The sequence below is a fragment of the Cyanistes caeruleus genome, chromosome 2 (assembly GCF_971803275.1).
Source record: "Cyanistes caeruleus chromosome 2, bCyaCae1.hap1.1, whole genome shotgun sequence".
NCBI classification, from domain to species: Eukaryota; Metazoa; Chordata; class Aves; order Passeriformes; family Paridae; genus Cyanistes; species Cyanistes caeruleus.
The window spans coordinates 100,227,134-100,249,649 of NC_141702.1; the positions used below are offsets into that span (position 1 = coordinate 100,227,134).

The window sequence follows — 22,516 nt, forward strand, 5'->3', positions numbered from 1 at the left end:
CAGAGATTCAAATATAAGAATGTTTGCTTTTTTTCTCTGACAGACACATATTGCAGAGTCTTTGGCAGATATTTCATTATCGGCCTTTTTCTCAAAGCTGAATTTTTAGTTTATGTATTATTTTTCTTTCTGTCATTGTAGAAGGGCAAGAATAAGCACTTGAGCAAAGGTTTTAATTCTGAAGGACTTAAAAAGGGGAGTGGGGGGGAGCTACTATTTATAATTAGACAATAAATTTGACTTAAATAAGGAAGAATCCTCTCCTCTCTGTTCACTACTTCCTAAAGGATGGGAAGCATAATTTCTCCTCTTTATCCAACTAGCTACCTGGTCAAACTGATCTCCTTTCCTACCACTGAAAGGCCAAACAGGTTTTTTGATCCATTTGCCTATGAAAAGATCTTAAAGGGTTAGGGCAAAAAAAGGTGAAGCCAGAAGAAATGCCAGTACTGCAGCTCCCTGCAGCAGTACCCAAGACAGAGAAAGCAGCAATTACGGACATGAACAACAAAGAGATGATGCCTTGAAATGGACCACAGGCTCCAAACCCCAGCCATGCTGCGTGTGGGGCCAAAGGGAGCTCAGCTTCCTCCAGGGCTGGAGTTGCCTCGAGCAGTGCAAGAGGACAGAATACAAGTCAAGCTGCACAAAAAATCAGGCAAAAACCAACTTTAACTAACTAACTTCCCATGTTACAAAGGGGATGTAGCTAGCACACAGGGAAATAGTTCAGGTCAATGTTTTGGGCTTTCCATCTCCATGGATCAATCAACTAGGAAACATAGGAAGAAAATGTGCGTGGGGCAGGAAATGAGGGCATATAGCTTTTTTCTTTCTGCCCTATTTTCATCTACAACACAGAAGAAATTTCTTTCAAAATGGTGAAAGAGTGGCATCCATTAAGGAAAACTAAGATGGAAACAAATAATTTTAGAAAGGTAAACTTCTAAGAAACAATAAAACTAAGATTACAGTAGAAACAATAAAACCAAATTGAGTTTAAACCAATGTCTTAAATATTTGTTAACCCCGGCAGAAGCTCTTACAAGGCAGATGAGTATATCTGTTTTCATTCTGTATATAAGAAAACAACCGTAAAATGCCCCAAAGCCACGGAGGGAGTCAGTGTCAAAGACATGATTAGTAGTTCAGAAGTTATCTGATTCGGGTCACATGGTGTTCCAAAAACCATACCTAAATATAGCATGCAAGAGATCTGCACAAAGAGCAATCCCATGATGGGAGCACACTAAACTCTCCACAAAATTAATTAGGGTTATTTTGAGGCAACCAAAGGAAAGCAAGTAGGAAAAAAAAAAATAAATCCTTGCCCTGCCCAGTTCTGCAGAAGCATATGTCTCTGGTATGAACAAGCCTCAGTGTTCAACCCAGGCACCAGCACCAATGTGGAAGGTGGGTGGGGAGCACAGCGTGGCTGCATAAAGGAATACAGCTCTCTGGGGAAGAGGATGACCCTGTCAGCAAGGGGACCAGGAGGAAGCCAATTCTTGAGTTCTGTTGTTGCTGCTAACAGCATCCTTCTAACACAGAAACAAAACCACCTTTTGGGAGAGGGGAGATCCATGTAAACAATACCTTTGGCACAGATCAAGACTCTGGGAAAATACGAATGCTTCCCAAGGTAGAATGGAAAGAAAATTTCCTGTTGGAAGTTGTTACCCCTGAAAACCTCCATTAGCTTTACCCCTTGACAGGGAGGAGGATTTTCTCAGACAGCTGAAAGAACTACCTCTAAAAGCTTTCTCTATATGTAGGCATAAGGAGCAATCTCATGGAAAAGCATGCAGATCCTCAAAAGGCAGCGGGTGCAGGAGAAAGGGAAGAGTGTTCCTCTGGTCTTTTGAGTTTCTTTTGGTCCCTCTCTGTTAAGTGTACACATTTTTTCTTGTGTTTCCAGAACACTGAATTGCCATGTGGCTTCTGACCTTTGCTGACTTAGAAGCTGATTTCAGCCAGCTGGCCTAATTCAGAATTTCCCTATAAAACCTATTTTTTAAAAACTAAAAATCTCTGCCGGTGAATGCCACAGCAAAGGTTTCAGGATGACCACAATCGTCAATTTACGTGGGCATCACCTTTGTTACATCACCTTTCCTACATGCCACGGGCAACACCATTCTTCCCTCAAGCACTAGAACATGCAGCACACGTTGACATTACCTTGAAGATGCGGACAAAGCTGAAGCAAGGGCTACAGAGAGCAGGACAAAGTGCAGGACAAAGCTGAGAAGAGTTGTGAGGAGTGCTGCTGTCAGCAGGTAGAAAGCAGGCTCCTGAGCCCAGACCACGGAGCAGGTGCTCCAGAAGGCAGGTAACAAAACAGAGTGAGCGTGGGACACAAACTGCAAATTTCGGCTCCAACGCTTCAGGCCATTAGCAGGTGCTTCAGGCAGTCATCCAAATCAAAGTAAGAAAGTGGAAAGAGCCAAATGCTGGTTAAAGAGGTTTACTAACACGAAAATCCCAGCACGGGCAGTTAAAACACTTCCCTATTGTGGGAGCAGGCTAATAAGAAAAAAAGACGCAAACAAAAAGCATATGCAATTTCTGTAAAAAAGGCTGTGTTGGGGATTTTACTATCCTGTACTTGAGCCCTGTGATGCAAATGTTGGCTGGGATGCTGAGATCAGCAGTTATATGTCCTCAGGTGGTTAGAGACAAGACAGAAAAGAGCTGGCATTTGGGGAAAATAGAGGGCCCATTTGATAATGCTTCACTTGAGCATAAGAGGGTTTCCCCTGTGGGTATTGTCCCAAAGAAAGCTCCAGGCAAGTTTAGAATGGTTCATTACTTGTCACATCTAGAAGGTGAGTCAGTTAATGATTACACTGACTCCCTTTTGATTTCAGCTTCACGTGTTTTCAATCTGGGAACTGTGCTCTCATCAAGTCAAATACCACTCACCACAAACAGAAATACAGAGGGTATCTGCTTTTCAGATGCTCACAGCACAACTGTAGTTATTTTATTTGTCAGGGTTTTCCTGGCGCTTTGCAAATCATATTTTTGGTAGCTAATACACAGCATTTGCAACTCATGTTCAGGGGGTGTCACTTTTCTATAATAACATACATTTCAGAGACCTGACACTTGCTTTATTTGGATTAGTCTCTGAAGGGCCCAATACTGGGGCCTTGAAAGGATCCTTATAAAATTGGAATATCTACTTCCTCAAGGGTTAAATCCTCAAAGTCTCCTAAACCTGAAACAACACTACCTGGTTTAATTTACCTTACACAGACATAAGAAATTCAACTGGCTACTCCAAACAGGTTTTTGTGCAGGCTATCCATAGTGGCCAGTGATAGTATATTTTAATCAGATGGTCACTTGAACATTATTGGTAAAGTTCTCCTCACTGAGGCTTGCATCCCTTGCCAGAGGCTAGCAGGCTTGACAGAAGGAGAGAAACAAATTCCTTTTATCAGAGTAACATGAGTCAATATGTGGAAAGATACTTCCATCTGCTCTGTGTTTCTGGTGACATGACATTAACGTACGATTTGGTATACGTTTATAACAGAATAGATAAAACAAGATGGCTCAGCTACTATAGTTTATGTTCCACATGTATGGGGAGTTCTCTCAAGCTCTTTTCTAGAGGAGTGGCTAAGACTCACTATGGATATTCTGAGGGAAAAAACATGTTGCTGTTTATTTCAGAGAGTTAATGGCACAGACAGACATCTACGGTGCACTTCCAAAAAATAAACAAATTCTCTTTCTCAGCTGCTCTCCAAGGAGATGCATTTGGTCAGGTCCAGGAATCGCCAAAGGAACCTGCTGCATCCACACCTGCAGACACACACAACCTACTAAACACAACCTGTGAGTAGAGTGGTCTGTGCTGTTTCTGCATTAATTTTGTGTCCCTGCATGTTACCAGATCCCTGGGACTTTCATGGTCTGTGGGCAGCAAATCGGCTGAGCCAAAAGGGAAGGTTCCACCTGACTAGGCCAGGAGGAGCTATATTAAGCTTGTCTCAGCTGGAGGTCATTCTGCATATTTTGAAGGCTACTTTCTTGGTAGCTGGTCAAGCAACCAGTGACCAGAAATTAACAACCTAATCCATATAACATCCATAAGACTCAGAACACTTTTGAAGTCCAGACCCCACGTATATTAAGTTCTTAATATCCAAAATGTTTGACCAAAGCCATTTCTCTCAGGGCCAAGCAGGCTCTCGGGTTTGCTAAGCAGTTGCTTCATGTCTCATTTCTAGTAGGCTGCTGGTAGCCCTGCAGCCAAGAATTCATTTTCACAATTCCAAAACATTTTTTGATACTTCCTGACCAAATGGCTTTGCAGTAGAAATTGGTTTCTGTCACCATCTGTTGTTCCATAGTTCGGAAGGGCTAACATTTTCCTTCAAGAGGGAAAAAGTTGGGGAGGATGCATGGCCAATACGAATGGAATAGATATTCTTTTCCTTACTGTCACTTTATAGGGAAGGCTTGGCCTATTTCTCAGCAGCTGTGAAATTGTCATCAGCAGGATTCTTTACAAAGCTTGGTGGCATATGGAATATATTGCTCACTTCTTAATACTGTAAAAACAACCTTGCTGCATAACTGAGCTAGGCAAAGAAAGCAGGTGCTTGATTAAAAAAAAATTCATCATGCATCAAGCCTCTATAGACTTTGTAGAAACTCTAGATAAGGATATTTTGGAGACAAGTATGGGTTTGAATTAACTAAATAATATTTTACAGAAGCCCCTAGGATTCAGAGGTGTAACAGTCCCTTAAAAATGAGCAGGTGATGTCACAGTGCCACAGGATAACATCATATTCTGGCATTTACAAAGGCAACGTTCACATTCCACACCGAAGGGAAGTGTCATCCGCCACTTTGTAAGACATAAGAACTGATGCAAGGGTCCCTTCTCCATTTCTGATCTGCTAAGAGACTATTTATTTAGCATCAGTTTTAGACCATCCCTTTCTGTCACAGCCTAGCCTAATTTACTTCTTAACCAAGAAATAAATTAAACAAAATAATAATAATAATGATAACAATATTAAAAGTCCATGGCATTCTGGTAACCATACACACTGAATTACAAACACAAGGCTGAAATTGCAGGCATTTAGGTTCTCTCTGCAGGAGACACACAAAAGGTAAATGAGCTTGTTGAATATGCTGGTCTTTAATTAGTCAAGAATATTGAAAAAAAAACATGAAAATAAGAGGAAGTATCAGAAAAGGGATTATGATGTGGTGCAGTTATGTGCCCACTGCTGTATACTCCCCAGTGAACACCCACTCAGCCATCCCTGCACATACACACACTGATATATTCACGGTCATCTGTGCCCTGCTGCACCTAGAATGGCCCCAGCAGGTGAAACCAAAGGGCCACTTAGGCTGATTGGCTTGTCCGGGCCCATGGCAAACAGCAGATGCTTAGTGAAGGTCATGGAGCAGGCGTGTAGAGACAATTCCCCAGACTACTCTTCCCAACATCCATCTATTTGTGGCTCAGACTTCCTTTAACAAAATACATACAATTTTTCCAGATTACTGATCTGCTTTTAGAAACCTTCACTTGCAGTTACAGATGATTACTCAGAGCAAGGTTCTCCAGCTACGTTGCATGTTTCTTGTACTAAGTGAGCTATTACATGCCAATATGGAAAAAATCCAGCCTGCTGCCCTCATCCCAGAGAGAAGGGCAAACGAGTATTTGGGCAGCCTGTGCTACCTGAGCTGCTGTACAGGTCTTCTGTGCACAGTCCAGATAGAAAAGAGGTTTGCTGCAGACATGATATTGCACAGCAGGTGAAGTGCCTCTATGATGGTGGAAGTTTGGAAGTCCTGTCCTATGATTTTGAGCTGCACAGAAACTATTAAAGTCATAAATACAGATCTGTCATCTATGGGCTCTGGAGCTACCCTTAGATTGCCTGTCACTATTTAGATAAGTGGCCTTTTAGCAAAACAGGACAGGGAGCACATTACTGGACACTGAAGAAGTACCAGCTACATGGACAATCACGGGACAGCACGCACCTGTCACTGCCCCACAATAACGCACGAAGAGCGTCGTCACTCTTCCAGAGGCACGCAAAAAAGCAGCTCTTGTTCACAGTTCAATATGCTTGCTTTTGTCAAGAGCACCTCCTCATTGCTCAAGTAACTACAGTATTCTTTACCACCCAATAAAATTAAGCCAGAAAAAAAGGCTAAAGGGAAGTGCCGTATGCAAGAGCAAAAGACTCACCTAGCAGTTTCACACTCCATTCATGTAATACACAAACCAAAAATAATACAGACTGAAGCCTACTATCTAACTAAGCAGGCTTAAATAGTAATTAACTTTTTCTATCATCCAAAAATCTCAAAATAGTTTACAAAGTTGTGCAGACTGGGAAGAGGCAGAATGCAAGCTACTCCTAGGCATTTGCCCTTTCCATTAGACTGCATCACTACCTCCAAGTATGAGCGCAATTCTCTTGCAGCTGGAATGGAGAGTTGGATATGTGCATTAAAGGAATAGTTTTTCCTTCATTTCTTATGCACTGATTGCTTTTAATACATTGTTTCAGACATTCTGTGTAGAAAAGTAACAGCTTACCATGCACCTATGTTAATCTAACTACTACTACATGTGCAAGTAATACTTCATGCAAGATGCAGTCCTCCTTTCAGTTGCAGTAGGAATGTAGCCAATAATCAAGCTATAAATGCCTGTTATCAAAACCTTGATACAAGGAAAAAGTAGGTTTAACAATCAAGAAAAAATAAAAAATATGTGATGATAGAAGAAACAAAGATAAAACCATGAAGGGTTTCACAAAAATAGGGAAAAGTCAATGCCTTCCTCCAAAAGAGACAAGCTTGCAGAAATTATCACAGAAGGACTGTTTCATAACAAAATTCAAATGCCAACATGGCGCAGAAATACTTGGAAAGCTCAAAGTCTTACTTTCAGCATGACCTGTCAAAATCTGCATGCAGAGCAAAGCCAGTTGATAAAACATTCCTATGTTAACCTGCACTCTCAAATCAGAAAGCTTCTGTCAACAACTTCTGGTCTTTGCTACAAAAGTGGGAACCCACAGTAACACCTCAAAAGGCTGAAGGTCGATTACAGATTTACACCTATGAAACCACATTGATGATTTTTAAATATTTCTTGGACAACTTAATGTTTTGCACACATCAATGACGATGGGCTTCTGATCAAGGGTTGTAGCTAATATAAACGGCGTATCAAAACAAATACTTGTCAAAGTTTTTTTAATTTGGTTGGGGTTTTTTAAGGTTTTTAAGGTTTGCAATGAAAATACTGTTGTTCGCACACAAAAAAAAAAAAAAAATAAAAAAAAAAGCCAAAGAAAATTTGATCTCCATTCTCTCCAGTTAGAACTGTTGGTGTTTGTGTAAACTCAGTTCAGGGAAGACATAAATAGCATCTTTTTAAGCTAATGATTTTCACCACAGGCCATCTAAAACAGGTGTTAAGAGTGGCCCTGAAACAGATCCCATCTGTGTTCACCTAAGTTAGCTTATTTTTGTTTTGCTCCATTTTAATGCATGTATACATCCTGTGTTTTCAGCTTGTCTTTTCAGCCCACTCCCGTCCTCCGCACTCCCAATCTGTCAGCCAGACTCTAGGGACAGGAATTAAAAATGACCACGTTTAAAAGCTGCACCTCCCTGCGTAACAGACTCTACAGAAGCAGAAAGACTAAAAAGCTGAAAAGTTCCCCACGGTTTTTGCCTATTAAATCCCACAGCTTGCCAACAGCAGGCCATGTCTTAGTGTCAAAGAACAGGGCACTAGCTTGCATTTCTGTGCAATGGAAGAGCTGGGATACTCCTGTCTCTTTACATTTCACATCACACTGTTTGTGGAGAAAGTTGACAACACTGAGGGATGCTCAAAAACACCCTGTACTATCACACAGAGAAAGCAAGATGCTTGCTGAGAAATAGTGCTGACACCAGAATATGGTTGATTCAGCAAGAGTGATAAAAGCTTATTTTTGGTTGGTTCAGGCAGTATTTGATTAAGATAGGATTAAATCCTCATCAGACTTACTTAAAAGTCATTTTACACCTGTCCCATCGGTCTGCATCATTCTCCATCTTACAATATTCTCCACAATTAAACAGAAACAGCTAAGTTTCTGTTCATCAGATCAGCAAAGAGGTAGGCAAAGTCCTTGAAAAGACTAATGCAAGAAAGTAGAAGGAAGGATTCAGTCAACTGGCAACCAAACAGAAGCCTTCTGATATTTCCCACTGAGAAGTAACAGGATCTGGGCTATAGATATGTTTGTCAAACATATCTATAGCAGGGATAATTAAGTTAGTGCAGCAAACTAGGTGCATGCTTTGAAGTGCTCATGCAGTTGCTATACTGACTTTTCTTTCACCTGGTAGGTTAAGCTCACCATCTCACACTTATTTGCAGACTCATGACCTACCCTCTGTCCTCATTATCACTTCGTTTCTGATAGCTGAACATCTTGGAAATGCTATTCAAAGGTTTTGTTATAAATAAAGGAGACTAACAGAAACCTAAATACAGACTTCTGTCACTGAGGAATAACTTCCTGGAATTTCTTATGGCTCCTTTCTGCCACGAAGTTCACACAACTTTACAAACAAACAAATATTTTTCTAAGGTAGATTTTGCTATTTTTTCATTTTTCAAGGCCTCCTGTGATTAGCATCCAAAACTTTGATCCCTAGTTTCATGTAACTGGAAAAAAATGGGGAAACAGACAACATTCTTGCCCTCCTTTGCAGAAAGTCCCAAGGATGTTTCAATTTCTATACTGGTATCACTCAAAATAACAGGGTTAAAATGTAAAACAGAAAGATTTAAACCCCCTGTCTTTGGCAGTAATTTTTTATTCCACAGTATTACCAGTAGTGATACCTTTCCTGTAAAGATCAAACCTAACACAACGGTGAGGATTCTGCTGGTGTTTCTGTCACTGGCAAGAGCAGCACCCGAGTGTGCAGAACCTACAGTGATATCCAGAGTGATTCCCACTGATCTCAGTGAAGCCAAACATTATCTCATATGCTTTTCCTTACAGCTGGAGAGTGATTTCATATGCAGAGATCTTCACTTTCTTACATTCTTCTACAAATCGGAGTTTTCCTCTGTCTGCTCTTCACCCAACTCAATGGGGGGGGCCTATCAACAGTCTCTACTTTTCTACACTAGGTTTCCAAGGCAAAAAAATACTATTACCTTTATTTAAGCCAGTGTATTTCTAACTGGGATAGGACCCTGCACTCACAACACAGGTTCAGGACAGTGGCTTGTAGCACAGTAGACTGGACCAGGACATGCACTCCTGAATTTCCCTCTGCTCAGAAGTAACTGGCATTTACTTCTGAGAAAGAGACACAATTATGATAAAGACAGCATATGCCCTTGTGACCCCTCTGTTATACAATTTCTACATATTTTGTCAGAGGCATGCATTTTGAGTTTTTACAGATCTGAGAAATCCCAGATCAGACATGAGCACTGTTGACAGGACAAGACACTGCTGTAGCTGTCCTTGTAGTGTCCATCCTGTGGGAACACAGGGCTTTCGTTTTCCAGTAACATCAGACAGATGCATCCATTTTAACCCATTCATCTGGCAAAAAAGGAAAAACGCTCTCTTGCTGCATTTGGTTTGCGCCTTTGCCTTTATTTCCAAGTTACTCCTTAGCTATAGTTATTGTCCCCAGTATGTCATTTTTCAGGATACTAACAGGCTGTCTGAAATCATATCTCTATGATATCATATTATACGAGGGCAAAAAAATTTCACCTGGAGTCCTCTACCTGTACCCATTCAACAACCTATAAAACTGCCTTAGAAGAGTCAAGCAGCAGATTTGCCTCCGATACCGCAGTTGTTTTCAGAAAGGAAAAGCAAACAAGCAAGATGGGGCTCAGAAGCTTGCCCTGCAAATAGGAACACTTGCTTTTGTGAGGGCTCCAAGCCCTTCTCAGGAGCAGCACCTCACCAGCACTGATGTGAAGCCCACAGCCTGAGGGGCAGCCAGGGACCCCCTGCATGGAGCCGCTGTCAGTGCAGGGAGCAATGGTGAGCAAGGGAGACCAAACTTCCTCCTACATGCAAAGTCGAGATTCCATTTTCTGCAATGATTAAAATGTTCTGTGATTTACCCTTAAAGGCCAGTCACAATGGGATCCACCAGAATCGCTCTGTTATCCTTTACCTCCACACACACCCCGTGTGTGCCTTTCATAAGTAATACGGTTTACCAGATGAATGCTGACAATATTTTCCATTAATTGCAAGAGTTACTAAACTGAACCTTAACTAAAATTAAGTTGACTATTAAAAGCTCAATGAGTAACCCAGCAAACGGAAGCACTGTGCATAGGATTTAGCAAGCATGCAAGTGATCTGGCAACCACCAAGGCACAATACTTGCTGAACTTCCTATACCTAAAATTGGTTCCATACAATAGTCATATGTTCATGATGTATGATGAACTAATGCTCACAATGTTTGGGTGCACTAAAATGCCAAAATAAATGTATAATAATTCAAGCATGCTATTATGAAAACACAAAGTGAAAAGATTGAAAGTTACAGGTTAATTTACAACATATATTCTCCATTAAAATAACAGATCTCCATGTATCAGTTTTAAAAATACATGAATAATATACTTAGCTATTAAGATGTCATAATCATAGACAGTCCTACAAATTTTACCTACCTGTATATACATACTTCTAGGCTTTTTAAGGAACAAACACTGCGCTTGTTATTACATGTTAAGGTTATTCACTGTATATAGTATATAGGCTTTTCATGATTGCAGTTTCTTAATTTACAAACATATCTTTTTTGTGCTTTTATAATTTCCAGGCTATACTTCTATAAAAATATGTTCTACATTCTGAGTTTCTGTTTTCAGGATTGTACACATGTCCATAAATCAAAAGCAGCAAGAAATCATATTGAGATTATTCTATCTGGCTATCTTTGACAAACTAAAAAACTAGGGATTCCCTAAGAAGAATTTTTTCTCTCAAGGAAGAAAAAAAAAAAAAGGAAGAGAAGAAAAATGGAAAAATATTCCTATCTAATAATGTGGATCAAAGGTACTTTGTCACAAAAGACAGAATGATTCAGGAGAAATTCTAAGAGATTTCATAAATATTGTCCTCACTTTAGAGAAAAAAAACCCCAGCATTTTAAAGAAGAGAAGGTCAAAGTGGACATATGCAGAGTTATGTGAAAGAGTTAAAGCTATTGATGAAAGACTATTTGCTGATAAGGATGCACCTATTTGAAATAGGATAGCATTTGGGACTACTTGAACAAAAGTCTACAGAAAACTGATAAATCAAGGAACTGAGCAGGATTTAAACAAACAACAGACATGAAATTTCATGTCTGAGAAGACATGAAATGTCACAGTACAGCAGAGAAATAAGTGATGGCACAGGACCACTTACTCCGCTACTAACAAGACATTTGCTTTGGCCTCCGCAGAGCGAGACAGCTATCAATCCTGCCACAGCTCCAGAAATGAAGACTGAAGCCCAAAAAAAAGTGGTTATTATTTCTGGGTGTGCACGTGGAACACCCCAATAAGTCTGGTTTCAAAAAACAAAATATCCACCATGTATCACAGTCAGGTGAAACCCTAAGTGACTTCTTGCAGAAAAGAGCTCTTCCTCCAAATACTTGTGTTACAAAACACCAGGGCCTGGATTGTCCAAGAAGACCTCTGAGAGCAATGCTAATTTCACATCCCAGTACCCAGCTTTCAGGTGCTGTGCCTGCTCCATGGAGCCCTCAGCCCTGCTAGTCACTCCTGTGCCTCCTGTGCCACCCAACTCAGGAGCAGCCACCACCAAGCAAGAACAATCCAATGCCGCCAGCAGAAGAAGGCCAAAGCCACACTCATGTGTAGCCCCACTTCATCTCTAGGATCTCCATTTTTAAGCAGCAATACTCAAATTTTTCATTTCCTATACCTTTTTCAAGGTTCTCAGGCTGCTCCTGAAAGAAACCTACTGGAGGGTCCTTTCCTTCAAGGACACAGCTGGAGAAAGTGAGAGGTATCACACACAGAAATCCACCATTTCGCAACAAGAGTTTGCACTTTCTGAAATCCACTGGGATGTGAGGGGAAAGATGGGAGCAGAGAGGCTCAACCTTGTCAGGATGGAAGTGCCTGAGAACATCCAAAGCACATCTTTGGCCACCTGGGAAAGCTGGATATTGAAAACGTAGGCACTCACACAGGTTAGGCAACTTCTAAGGTTAGGTGGCAGTTCAGTGGGGATATTGAGGATCTCAGTTTGGGCTTTCAATGCCTAAATCCCACTTAAGTCCCACTTAAAGCATCTAATCCTTTTGTGGATCTGGGCCTAAAGCCTTGCCAGGAAGGAGAGAGTCTATGCATGCAAAAGCTGATGGTCAGTGACAGTCTGGTTCTGTTAAAACTAAACTACACAGAGAACGACCTTATTTTGTACAAAGGAATAATGCAGAATAATCAAAGACGTGTTCTAGTCACGGAAAGTTAATGGAAAGTTAATGCAGCTGATACAGATCACAGTCCTGTCCTTAGACCCTATGACAGTTATGCTGACCTGGAGAACATTACAACACATAAATCATAGGCCTTCGATAACTCATGGGAAGAAGCACATTTGGAAATGTTCAAAAGACAAAATGACTACAGAAGTCCTCAAAAAAAACCACCTCACTTCCCCACACCAGCTAAGAGGTACAACTAGAAAGGAGCAGAAATTTATAAAACATTGTAATGTTTACAAAGAGTTAATAATTCAAAGGATAATATTCTGTTATTCAGTGGCCAACTAGTTTGCCATGCTCCATGGAATTAAGTAGTTTCAGTCCAGTTTCTAATAACCAGGAATCCACCTGGCAAAAGTTATCTATTTATTCCTCACTTACCTGCAGTGCTGTTGGCTGTCTCAACCATGAAGTAAAGTGTGAGTGGATGTAGATAACAGTTTACCCTACATTCCCTACACCTTGCATCTCTATATCACAAATCCTTTTTAAAGATGCCTGTACTTATCCCCCTTGAATTTAGTTGAAAGGACTGCAAATAAGATATTTTCTTATACAAACTATCTTACTGATAAACGTGATCTTGGCATAAAAGTAGAATAGAATTACAGTAATAAAATGTAACTTAATGTTACTATCCTGTAGTACTGGTATCACAAAACAGATATCATTAATTATTACAAATTATTTTAATGGTAAATATTTCTGCCAGATCCCAGGCATGCACTGCAACATTTAACTAACTGCAATAACCGAAATTCCTCTATGGCTAAAACACTGAGGTCTCCATTCTGGGGATTCAAATACATCTTCCCAGAGTTCTGCTTCAAATGAAAATTCTCCTACAGCTGCCCATCAAGCAGCATCTGACCTTTATAAACCATGGGAGAAACAAAGGGACCTGCTTCCCAGTTCTTATCATCTGCAGATGGGCAAAGAGTCCTGGCAGCTCACTCACTAACTCCTGCAAATTTTGCATTACAAAATCAGTATTCAATGCAAAATACAGGACAGCAGAATAAGCATGTATGCCGCAGATCGTAAAGATGCCAAAGATACTTTAAGAAGAGGAAAACTGCCCATTTTCCCATGCCATGAAGTCCATGGAGTCATGGTGCACTCCTTCCTTCCTGAACACTGCATTATCCCCTCCAGACTGAAACGTGGTTTGCTCTGGCAGGCTCAATGATTGATGAAGCCCCTACCTGGTTTTCAAGGGGTGAAGAAATTACTGATGCTTTGTAATCAGCTCATGGTAAGGAGGCCAGTGTGGTTTCCCTGATTTACTTGGATATTGGTCTGGAGTCTCACTGTGCTTTCACCTGCATTTTACTTTCAGTTCTGGCTCCTTTCCAGGATAAAGACGCAAAGTCAAGGTGGTATCTTTCCTGTCCAGCCACCTCCTCCCTTTTGGTAAAATGTTAATATACTGACAGTTCTGATATACAGGAGGATACCATTACACTCTTAACATGCACAAAATCAAACAACAGAAAATACTTTGCAATTTGGCATTTCCCACCCACCAACCCCCTCCCCAAATATTTCTGTTAAAATGCTTTTCCTTTAATTTTCAATATTTGTTTTCAATAGAAGTCAGTCTATTTTTGCCTGCTGTTAATCTGTATATAAACTAAATCTCACCTTCCCGACTCACACGAGCAATTGCCTCCTTGGTCTGGCAAGGCAGCTCAGGATAGGGAGAGCAAGATTTGTCCTGTATCTATCTATGCATTTTAGTGGCAACCTGTGCTTGGCTGAGACTGGTCAGTTGTAAGAGACTGATGAGAATTGTTTGAAATATTTCTGGTTGAAAAATATATAAATCGAAATTACTGGTAAAACAACACAGGTGTATGTAACATGTATGAAATATAAAAAAATCTAGAAAAATAAAAATAACCAAAATTCCAGCCTAGGACTGTCACAATCTGAATTTTACAGAGTATACAAATGCCATAAAATAGAAATACACAAAACAGTAAGTCAGTACACTGCAAGGTGACAGTATTCTGCCTACAGAACAGTAAGGGTTAATTTTCCTGAAGAAGTTTAGGGGGCCATGAAAGTTTCGAATTTAAATTCACACCAATTTGGAATGTTATATTAAATAACACACAAACACACAGAGTTAATTTTGCTTGCATTTCTTAATGACTCCTATTCCAATTCCAGGTTCCTCCTTACAAAGGACAGGCACAAGGAAGTAGCACCCAGGAAAAAAATTGAGGGAAAAAACATTAGTGGAATGCAGCAGGCTTGGGGCAGAGACCCATTTATGCAGAGAAAGTGCTTAAGCAGAGACTGATTGGTGCCTGTGCCTATGGGTATGTAGAGAGGTTTGGTGAGCGCATGCCCAGGCAAGGAGGATTTGGTTATGGTTAGAATTTGTGAGTGACAGCCATGTGACAGCTGGGAGTCAGCAAAGATTTTGTAGGGATGGAAATTCCTGAGACAAGACACACGACTGCTCATGCGATCTGCATGTGCCTATCACCATGCTATATTATAATAGCTGACACCGTGGTTTACCAGTTTTCCAAAAGAGAGGCTATAAATTAGGAAAAGGATTTGAGGCACATTGGATGAGAAATTAAAGTCATAATGTTTAAAAACAAAGGGACAAATATAACTTTTAATGTTATTGAAACAAGCAAACAAAAATCTCCAATCAAACCACACACCACCAGTAAAACCTGCATTTCCATTACTTACCTTTAGTGACAGGTTATTATTTCCTTAGAATGTATTTTTTTTCTTATTAACTTATCTTAAAAGGTCTGAATCCTACAAACGTACTTAATTTTTAGTATGGAATAATCCCACTGATTATTCACATACTGTAGCTATTCCTACAGGATCCTTTCAGGGTCAGGGCCTAAGTCACAATGTACAATTAAGCGGAGGCTTTTCCAAAGAACTGTTTCATTTGCCCTTCTGGAGGTCTTACACGGACGTGAAGCCAGTGGAGATGTGCATTTAAATCAAACCTGAAAAACTGAAATACTTTCCCTTTAACACTGAATTCAAGCCAATACAGTATCACATGACCTTTACCGTAATTTCTATTAAAATAATTTCATGTCTGGTTGCTTCTGCTATCCTGGCTCATTTGTATTGTTTACAACAAGTCATTGCTCTCGACAGTTAGTGGTGGCTGAATCCATGGTTACCAGTTTTTACATTCACTGGTTAAATGGAATGCAGCTCTTCAGTGGGGTTTCATGGACAAAGCTCTTAAGAAACCACAATCCAGCTATCAATCAGGCTAACCTGGGAGAAATTAATCTGATAAACAGAAGTATCGCTGTGTATGAAAAATTTATTGAAAGGGAGCTCAAGGTATTTATTACTTGCAGTTGCCAAAGTGGACACGTTTGGGTCAGACTTAGTACAGGGAAGACTTGGGTTATGAGGTCTATGTCTGACATTCATCCATGTTGTGCCTCCTCTGGCGCTCACTGCTAATACAACAATACTGTTCAAGGCTTTAAAAAAAATAAAAATCTCAAACACTTATTTCACCAGAAATGTGTTCAGAATATAAATAGTGCTTAAATACAGGTTTAACCAGACTGCAGTCCCGGCAAAGTAACTTAAACAGACACAGACAAGATAGTAAAACACAAAATAGACAGCCTTGAGTAGAATCCAATTAAGACAAAAAACACCCCAAACAGAGCAACGTTGTTAACGACTAAATTAAGCCTGCAAACAAATATATTTTATTGCCACCTAAGAACAATACGGACTAATTCCGTTTGCCTTGTTATTTATAGTTTGGCGTAGGGTGGGGTTGCCAAAATCAAAGAGCAAAGCAGAAACTTATTTGCAAGATGGACCCCCAAATCCTTTAAAAATGCCTAAAAACATAAGAAAAGTTCTTTACAGCTTGATGGCTACAATATTTGTCCCACAAGCTACATGACAGCAACAAATAGTTAAATCAAACATATTACTACTAGCTCATCTACTGCAAAGTCACTGTATCAGAAGCCCGAATTGATTTGTTTCCTTAGAACAAATTGAAAATGAATGTAACATAACATCGGAAAAAAGAAATCCCTCCTGCTCTGCTAATCGGATATTGTATAATGGTTGATTGCAGCTTTGCACCGTGCTATTGTTGCCTATATCATACATACTTACAGGTTCTGGGTTCTTCCAAGAGTTTGGTGCAGTTTCAAGGACAAATGTCTTAAGGAAGTCTTTCTACTGTGCAGCAGTGATTCTAGCTCTGATCTCATTACATGAGCAAAGTGCTACAGCTGACAATATAAAGGAAACTTCCTGCGTGAAGAAGAAATCTTGGAAAGTCTCAGGGTTAAAAAGGCTGCTTAAATGTGCTGCTTGATTTGCTCCCTAGTTGTGTATACACAGTAGCAGCTGATCTCTGTTTGCAGCCCTGCAGAAAGAAACCTTTGCTGAAAACCAATGGCATCACATTTCAGTGGAGCTACTGCCAGGCTCTGGAGAGCAAAGCAACCTTTGACAACTTCACCCAGTTCAAACCACCGGCATTTGCTGCAAGTCCTGCAGGACTTCTGAAATTGTATATTTACTGTATTATTTTTATTAATGCCACTCTGAAATCCTGCATCCCAGGCAGCCGTGCTACAAGCAGAAGTCTCCCCCACTATAATAGGAGGTTCTGACTGTGTCAGGACTGTGAACTGCAGAATTTGCCACAATACCTTTTGCTATGTCTTGATTGTGGCATTTGCAGATGAGAAGCTGTTAGCTGCACTCAAAAGCATTTTCTGCCTTAGAATTTCTAAATTAAGTGCAACAGGCATCCTGTTTATCCTAAATTAATCCTGAGCCTGCCCTGCATCAGTCACGCACTGCTCAGCGCTTTTTTTTTTCTGATACAGAGTTCAAATTAAAAGATTTTGGGAGTGGGAGGTGGCTCATTCTTTTAATTTAGTATTTTATCTAGAGTCAGATCCAGCCTGGCCCCTGTTGGACTAAAACCGTGGAGGACAACATCCCAAATTCTGCAAAGTTTGGTATTCTGACCAAAGTTTCAGTGTGGCTCCAAATATCTGTTTGTGCCCCCTTAGTTCCTGCTTTGACCCTCCAGAACCAAACCAGGGATGGGCAGAACCTGCACCAGCTTCTGCAGCTCTTAGTGCTGTCCAAACAAACTAGTAAGACCAGAAAAGCAACATTTAAAAAGAATACATCGCTAGAACTATTTAAACTCCTAACTGGGAAGCAATACTCCAAACACATCCTCACATTTGATGTTAAAAAATTATCAATAATTCATTCAGATGTAGTTGTTTCACCATTTAGCCCAGGGTGATTCTCCAAAGAGCAACTGGGACCACACATTCCCCTGGCACTCAGTCAGAGCATGACCGTAGAGCTTGCATGCTGCTTCACAAACAGGACCTACTTCTCTCTCCAAGATAGTCAGAAAACCTCAGAAAAAAAATTTAGAAGAATCCCTTTTAAAAATGCACCATTGCAGGGTTTGGTCAGGAGGAGTTGAGGGTTTTTTCCTGGGCATTTGTAAAACAGATTAATCACCACCCTTTTTTCCCCTCAGGCACTATGACTATTCTAGCTACTAGTATATTGCGTGTTATTTCTTTAATATTTTGAACTTTATTTCAAAGGGCAGAAAACAAAACTGACAGTACATCAAGACAACATGCTCTGTGATTCAAACAGCAAAATAATTGAGATCCAGTGCATGCACAACAGCCAAGTCTGTGTACGCACGTTGCACACGTGTGCACACACTCATTCACAAGCACAAACAAGTGTAAGGGCTTGTGGCCCAATTTTCTGAGACACTCAAAGCTCATGTCCTCACCTCCTTTCAAATAAAAAAGAACAAACAAAATCTGATCAGTGAAACATCCAAAATAATTTTTGTTAAAAGTAGGCACCATTTACAGGAGGGTAACCATATTGATTCAACCTGCATTTCTCCCAGATTTGTCTCTCTCCTTTGGGAGAAGGATCCCATCCACACCTGAACAGTGTCACACTAGAGAAATGAAAGTGTGTGGTGGCATCAGCAGGTTTAATCATGCTCTTCTCCCCCAAGGGACACTGCAAGGCAGCCACTCAAAAACCTGGCTATGAGGCAGGGCTCACTGTCTGCCCACGTTAACTCCACCACACCACCTCACCTTTCCATGCCTAAACTGACACCACCATATTTAATGTGTGTTGCAAGAGCACAGCTTCTCTCCCTCTGTTGCTCAAGCTGTGAGAAAGGGATTGCATGCTGGAGAAAAGTAAAGGACTAAAGCTCACAGCTGTGCATCCTGCTCCCAGATGTGCCATACAAAGGACCGTGAGTGACCTTGAACCGCCTGCTCTCTGTGCTCCAGTGCCCAGCCTGCTGCCCACACCACACATCACTCACTCACAGCACTTGTCCACCTGGTCCCTTTTGACTCTAGTATAGCAGAAGAGGGGTTTTTTTTTCTGTTAGAAATTCAGCACAGAGTGAAACAAGTTTCTTTTGCCAGGTGAAACTCAAGGCACTAATTTAAGACAAGTGAAAAAAAAAAAATATCCCAGTGGAAGCAGGAATTTCAGTGAATGAAGTTCCTCCTCAACAGCTTCTAGATACCCAACTGTCAGCACAGAAAAGCTGAGACTTGTGAATGCTGCACTACCCCACACAGACCCACTGGCACTTGTCAAGGCTGAAGGACATCCCCCTCCAAGTTTGACTCCATTCCTCTTTGCCTCTCCTATATAACTGTGCCCCCTTGACACAGCTGGGTCAACACAGATCCAGGGATACAGCTCCTTCAGCTATCTTCTTTTGTAAAAATATACACAGGTCCCGAATATGGGATCCACTGGAATTGCAAGATCTTTCTCCCCCCAGTCTTCCCAGATACACCTCAGCCTAAAGCACCCTGTCTGCCCTTTTCTCTCCTTTCTGATTTTCTCATTGAATTTTGTTTTCACAGCATTGTATCCAGCAAGGAGAATAGTAACAATTCAAAGCCTATTTTCCAACTTTCAGAGAGCAAAGCAAAGTAGTCTGGCTATTAAGGCAGGACCACAGAAATATGTTCAGAGAGGATGGGGAGCAAGAGCTAGGAGAAAAATGAAGGGGAGGCTGACTCTATGTGACATAAGGAGCTCTAGGTCTCCATACATCCTATCCTCAATAGAAAGGGTGGCCCTTGGAAGCCAACCCCACTGCCTGCTCTTCTGAAGTCTAAACTAGCACAGGTGTCCAAGATGGGCCATGCCCTATCTTCCTGACATCTGCCACTTGTAACAATATAGAATGCTTGTTTAATTCATGACAGCCTTAAAATTCCAACATATCATCAAGAAGACACTGACAGCTAATACTACAAATGACTAAACCAGTATAAATTTTCAGCTTTCACACCAATATTTGTTTAAGATTTTAAAACCTTGTTTCCAGCAGTCAAGTATTAAGAGACACAGTTTCTCGTTTAAAGAGAGATTTGTGCCTCTTGTATTTAGAGGAACAACTGAAGGTAACCACAATGAAACAGAAGTCCAGCAGAACCATAGTGACACTTTGAAAAAAGTCCCACCTTTCAGCTAGTCTCAAAATTTTCAATAAGCAGTGTCAGTTTTAATTATCAATCTCAGAATCCAATAGTACAAAGAGGCTCCAGCCTGTTTTATTCAGACACTTAGGACTTTGCTTAAATATTAAGTCTGAAACTGTTCATCTAAATCTGATTCCTGCACAGATCCCAAATGTGTCCTTTTCTCAGTCTATCCATATACATAATAACTGTGACTACTGGATTTTCTTTTTAACTTTTAAATGCACATGGATCCTAATCAACATATGGAATACCTTCTGCATCATCACAAAATGTGTGGCTATATTCTTCTCACTAAAATTCCTCCATAATAGTTGCTTTTTCCTTTTCATCTATCAAGACTTTAAACCAAAACTAATACAATCATCTGGAACTGTGTATGCCTAAGTTACTTGCTGTTCCCATTAGTAGCTCTGCACTACTCAGTCATTCACGATTCTCTGTCCCATTGTATTAAATACGCTCGTATTTTGTGCTGTGAGTACAATTAAAATTGTTTGGGTTTTCACACTGTTCTCATTTTTATTTGCTCTCTAAAATATCCAGCACACATTGAAACCAATACAGGTGATAATATAGATGTAAATATCACCATGGAGGCATCATGATAAATTTGACGTTGGGAATAATTCATTCAAGGTATCTAGATCCAATTTAAATTCTTTTCCAATTTTAACTGAGCCTTCATAACCAGATGAACTTAAACGAAGGTGTACAACTTCATGCTACACTGGTAAACCACCCTAACTAGGAAATAAATTTTCAGTGATTAAGTTGAATTGTTCGTACAAAATGCCAGCTTCAGCTTTTCACCCATACAAAATAGCTTGGAAAATATATACTGCATGTGTTTATTATAGCTACAGTTGCTATGAACATCTATAACTCTCCAACAATTTCTTTGATTTATGTTCAAAAACATACAGGGCATGAAATGATGCCTGCAACCTTACATTTCCCTCAAGAACATTGTGGGGAGAAGATATATTCCAAAACATCATGTTAGATTCCTTGTTATGTCTCCTTTTTAAAATAAATGTATGATAATCAATTACACATGCTTCAAAGCAACTGCCACTAGATTCCCCAACAGAAAAGCTGTTTGAGAAAAGTTCCATTTTCTTTCCCCTAATGGTCGAGTTATAATAAGAGATCTTGCCTAGATATTAAAGGGAAAAAAAATATATTATAAAGGATAGGCCTTGCTCCACTTGTATATGCATGCACAGGTTTGTGCTTGCCTGGACTTGACTTAGAACAAGGTTTTCAGAGAAGTAACATCTCCACTGATCAACATGCTAAAAAAAGGATGTGTGTGTGAAGATCTTGCACCTAATCTCCTTGTCATTTATGCTTGTAGTAATCCAAATGATGTCAAGAGAATGACACAGATGATAAGTTAATGTATCAGGCTCGACTTCCCTTTCAACCTCAATATGCAAAACATCCCTATAAGAAGTCCACCCAGCTGTAGCCTCCACTAGAAACAGAAACCTGCAGATGTTTACAGGAATATCAATTAAGCTGAATGGGAGCTCTGCCATTAACGCTGGTGCACGTAAGATTGGACTTTGCAGATCTGCCTGAACTCCGCGCAGAGGCTGAAGTGCACGTTTTCTCTGGGGTATTGAAGGCAGTGGGTTATACGCCATTAACAGGTAAGCATAATATGGATGGTATTTCCACAGTCTCATGGCTCTGGCACAGGGACAAGGGCAGCATCTCCAGGCAGCACCCTTGCCCCCGGTGGGAAGACAGGAGCAGCCAGGAATGCATAGAGTGCATGGCCAGGAATGCACAGAGTGCATGGACTGCAGCACAGAAAAGATCAGGAGCTACTGCCTGTGCTGCTTCAGGTAGTTTGTGATGCCGGCATCCCAGGCAGGGAGCTGCCATTCCCTCTGTTCTGGGCATCTAATTCAATCCTTGGGTTACACTGCAAAATAAAGAGCTGACAAACAATACAGAAAACTGGACTAGAATCTAGATGGTACAAGCCCCTCTGAGGAGGATTGGCACCTGCTGACACTGAGTTTCTAGCAAATATGGAATAAGGTGGATGAGTGACTTGTTTTATGGCGCTGTTCATCCCTGTAAGTGTGTAAAATTTTCACGCCAAATAGGGAGATGGAAATAAATTCACTCATTCTACTCTTTTGTCTCCCCGCTATTTTCTTTGACTCAAACCCTCAAAGAATGAAATTTCACAGGAGGGGAAATACAGGCTAGCACCCTCTTTGGCCCCCCCAGTGCTATTTTATCAATTACTAAGGAAGCCAGCAAGGAGGAGGGGAGAGGACTGGACATGCGTGCCTACTGCCCATGCAGCCCCAGCTAGATACCATCAACAGTTGTTCTCCTATTTTCACAGTGGG

The 22,516-nt window shown here is 40.6% G+C and overlaps 1 protein-coding gene across 40 annotated transcripts in view; it reads right to left on the bottom strand.

The window, feature by feature from the left end:
• Positions 1-22,516, bottom strand: part of ESRRG (estrogen related receptor gamma) — a 392,986-nt gene that overhangs the window by 344,840 nt on the left and 25,630 nt on the right. The window contains exon 1 of one of the 40 annotated variants that reach the window (XM_086878673.1): positions 16,723-16,906. The exons of 36 other annotated variants lie outside the window; for them this stretch is intronic. In XM_086878673.1, the coding sequence (XP_086734799.1) occupies positions 16,723-16,820 (98 nt within the window). In that variant the 5' untranslated portion in view covers positions 16,821-16,906. Of the gene's footprint in view, positions 1-16,722; positions 16,907-22,516 lie in introns of those variants that run through there. 3 more of the 40 variants (XM_086878676.1, XM_086878678.1, XM_086878694.1) reach the window with 3 other exon arrangements.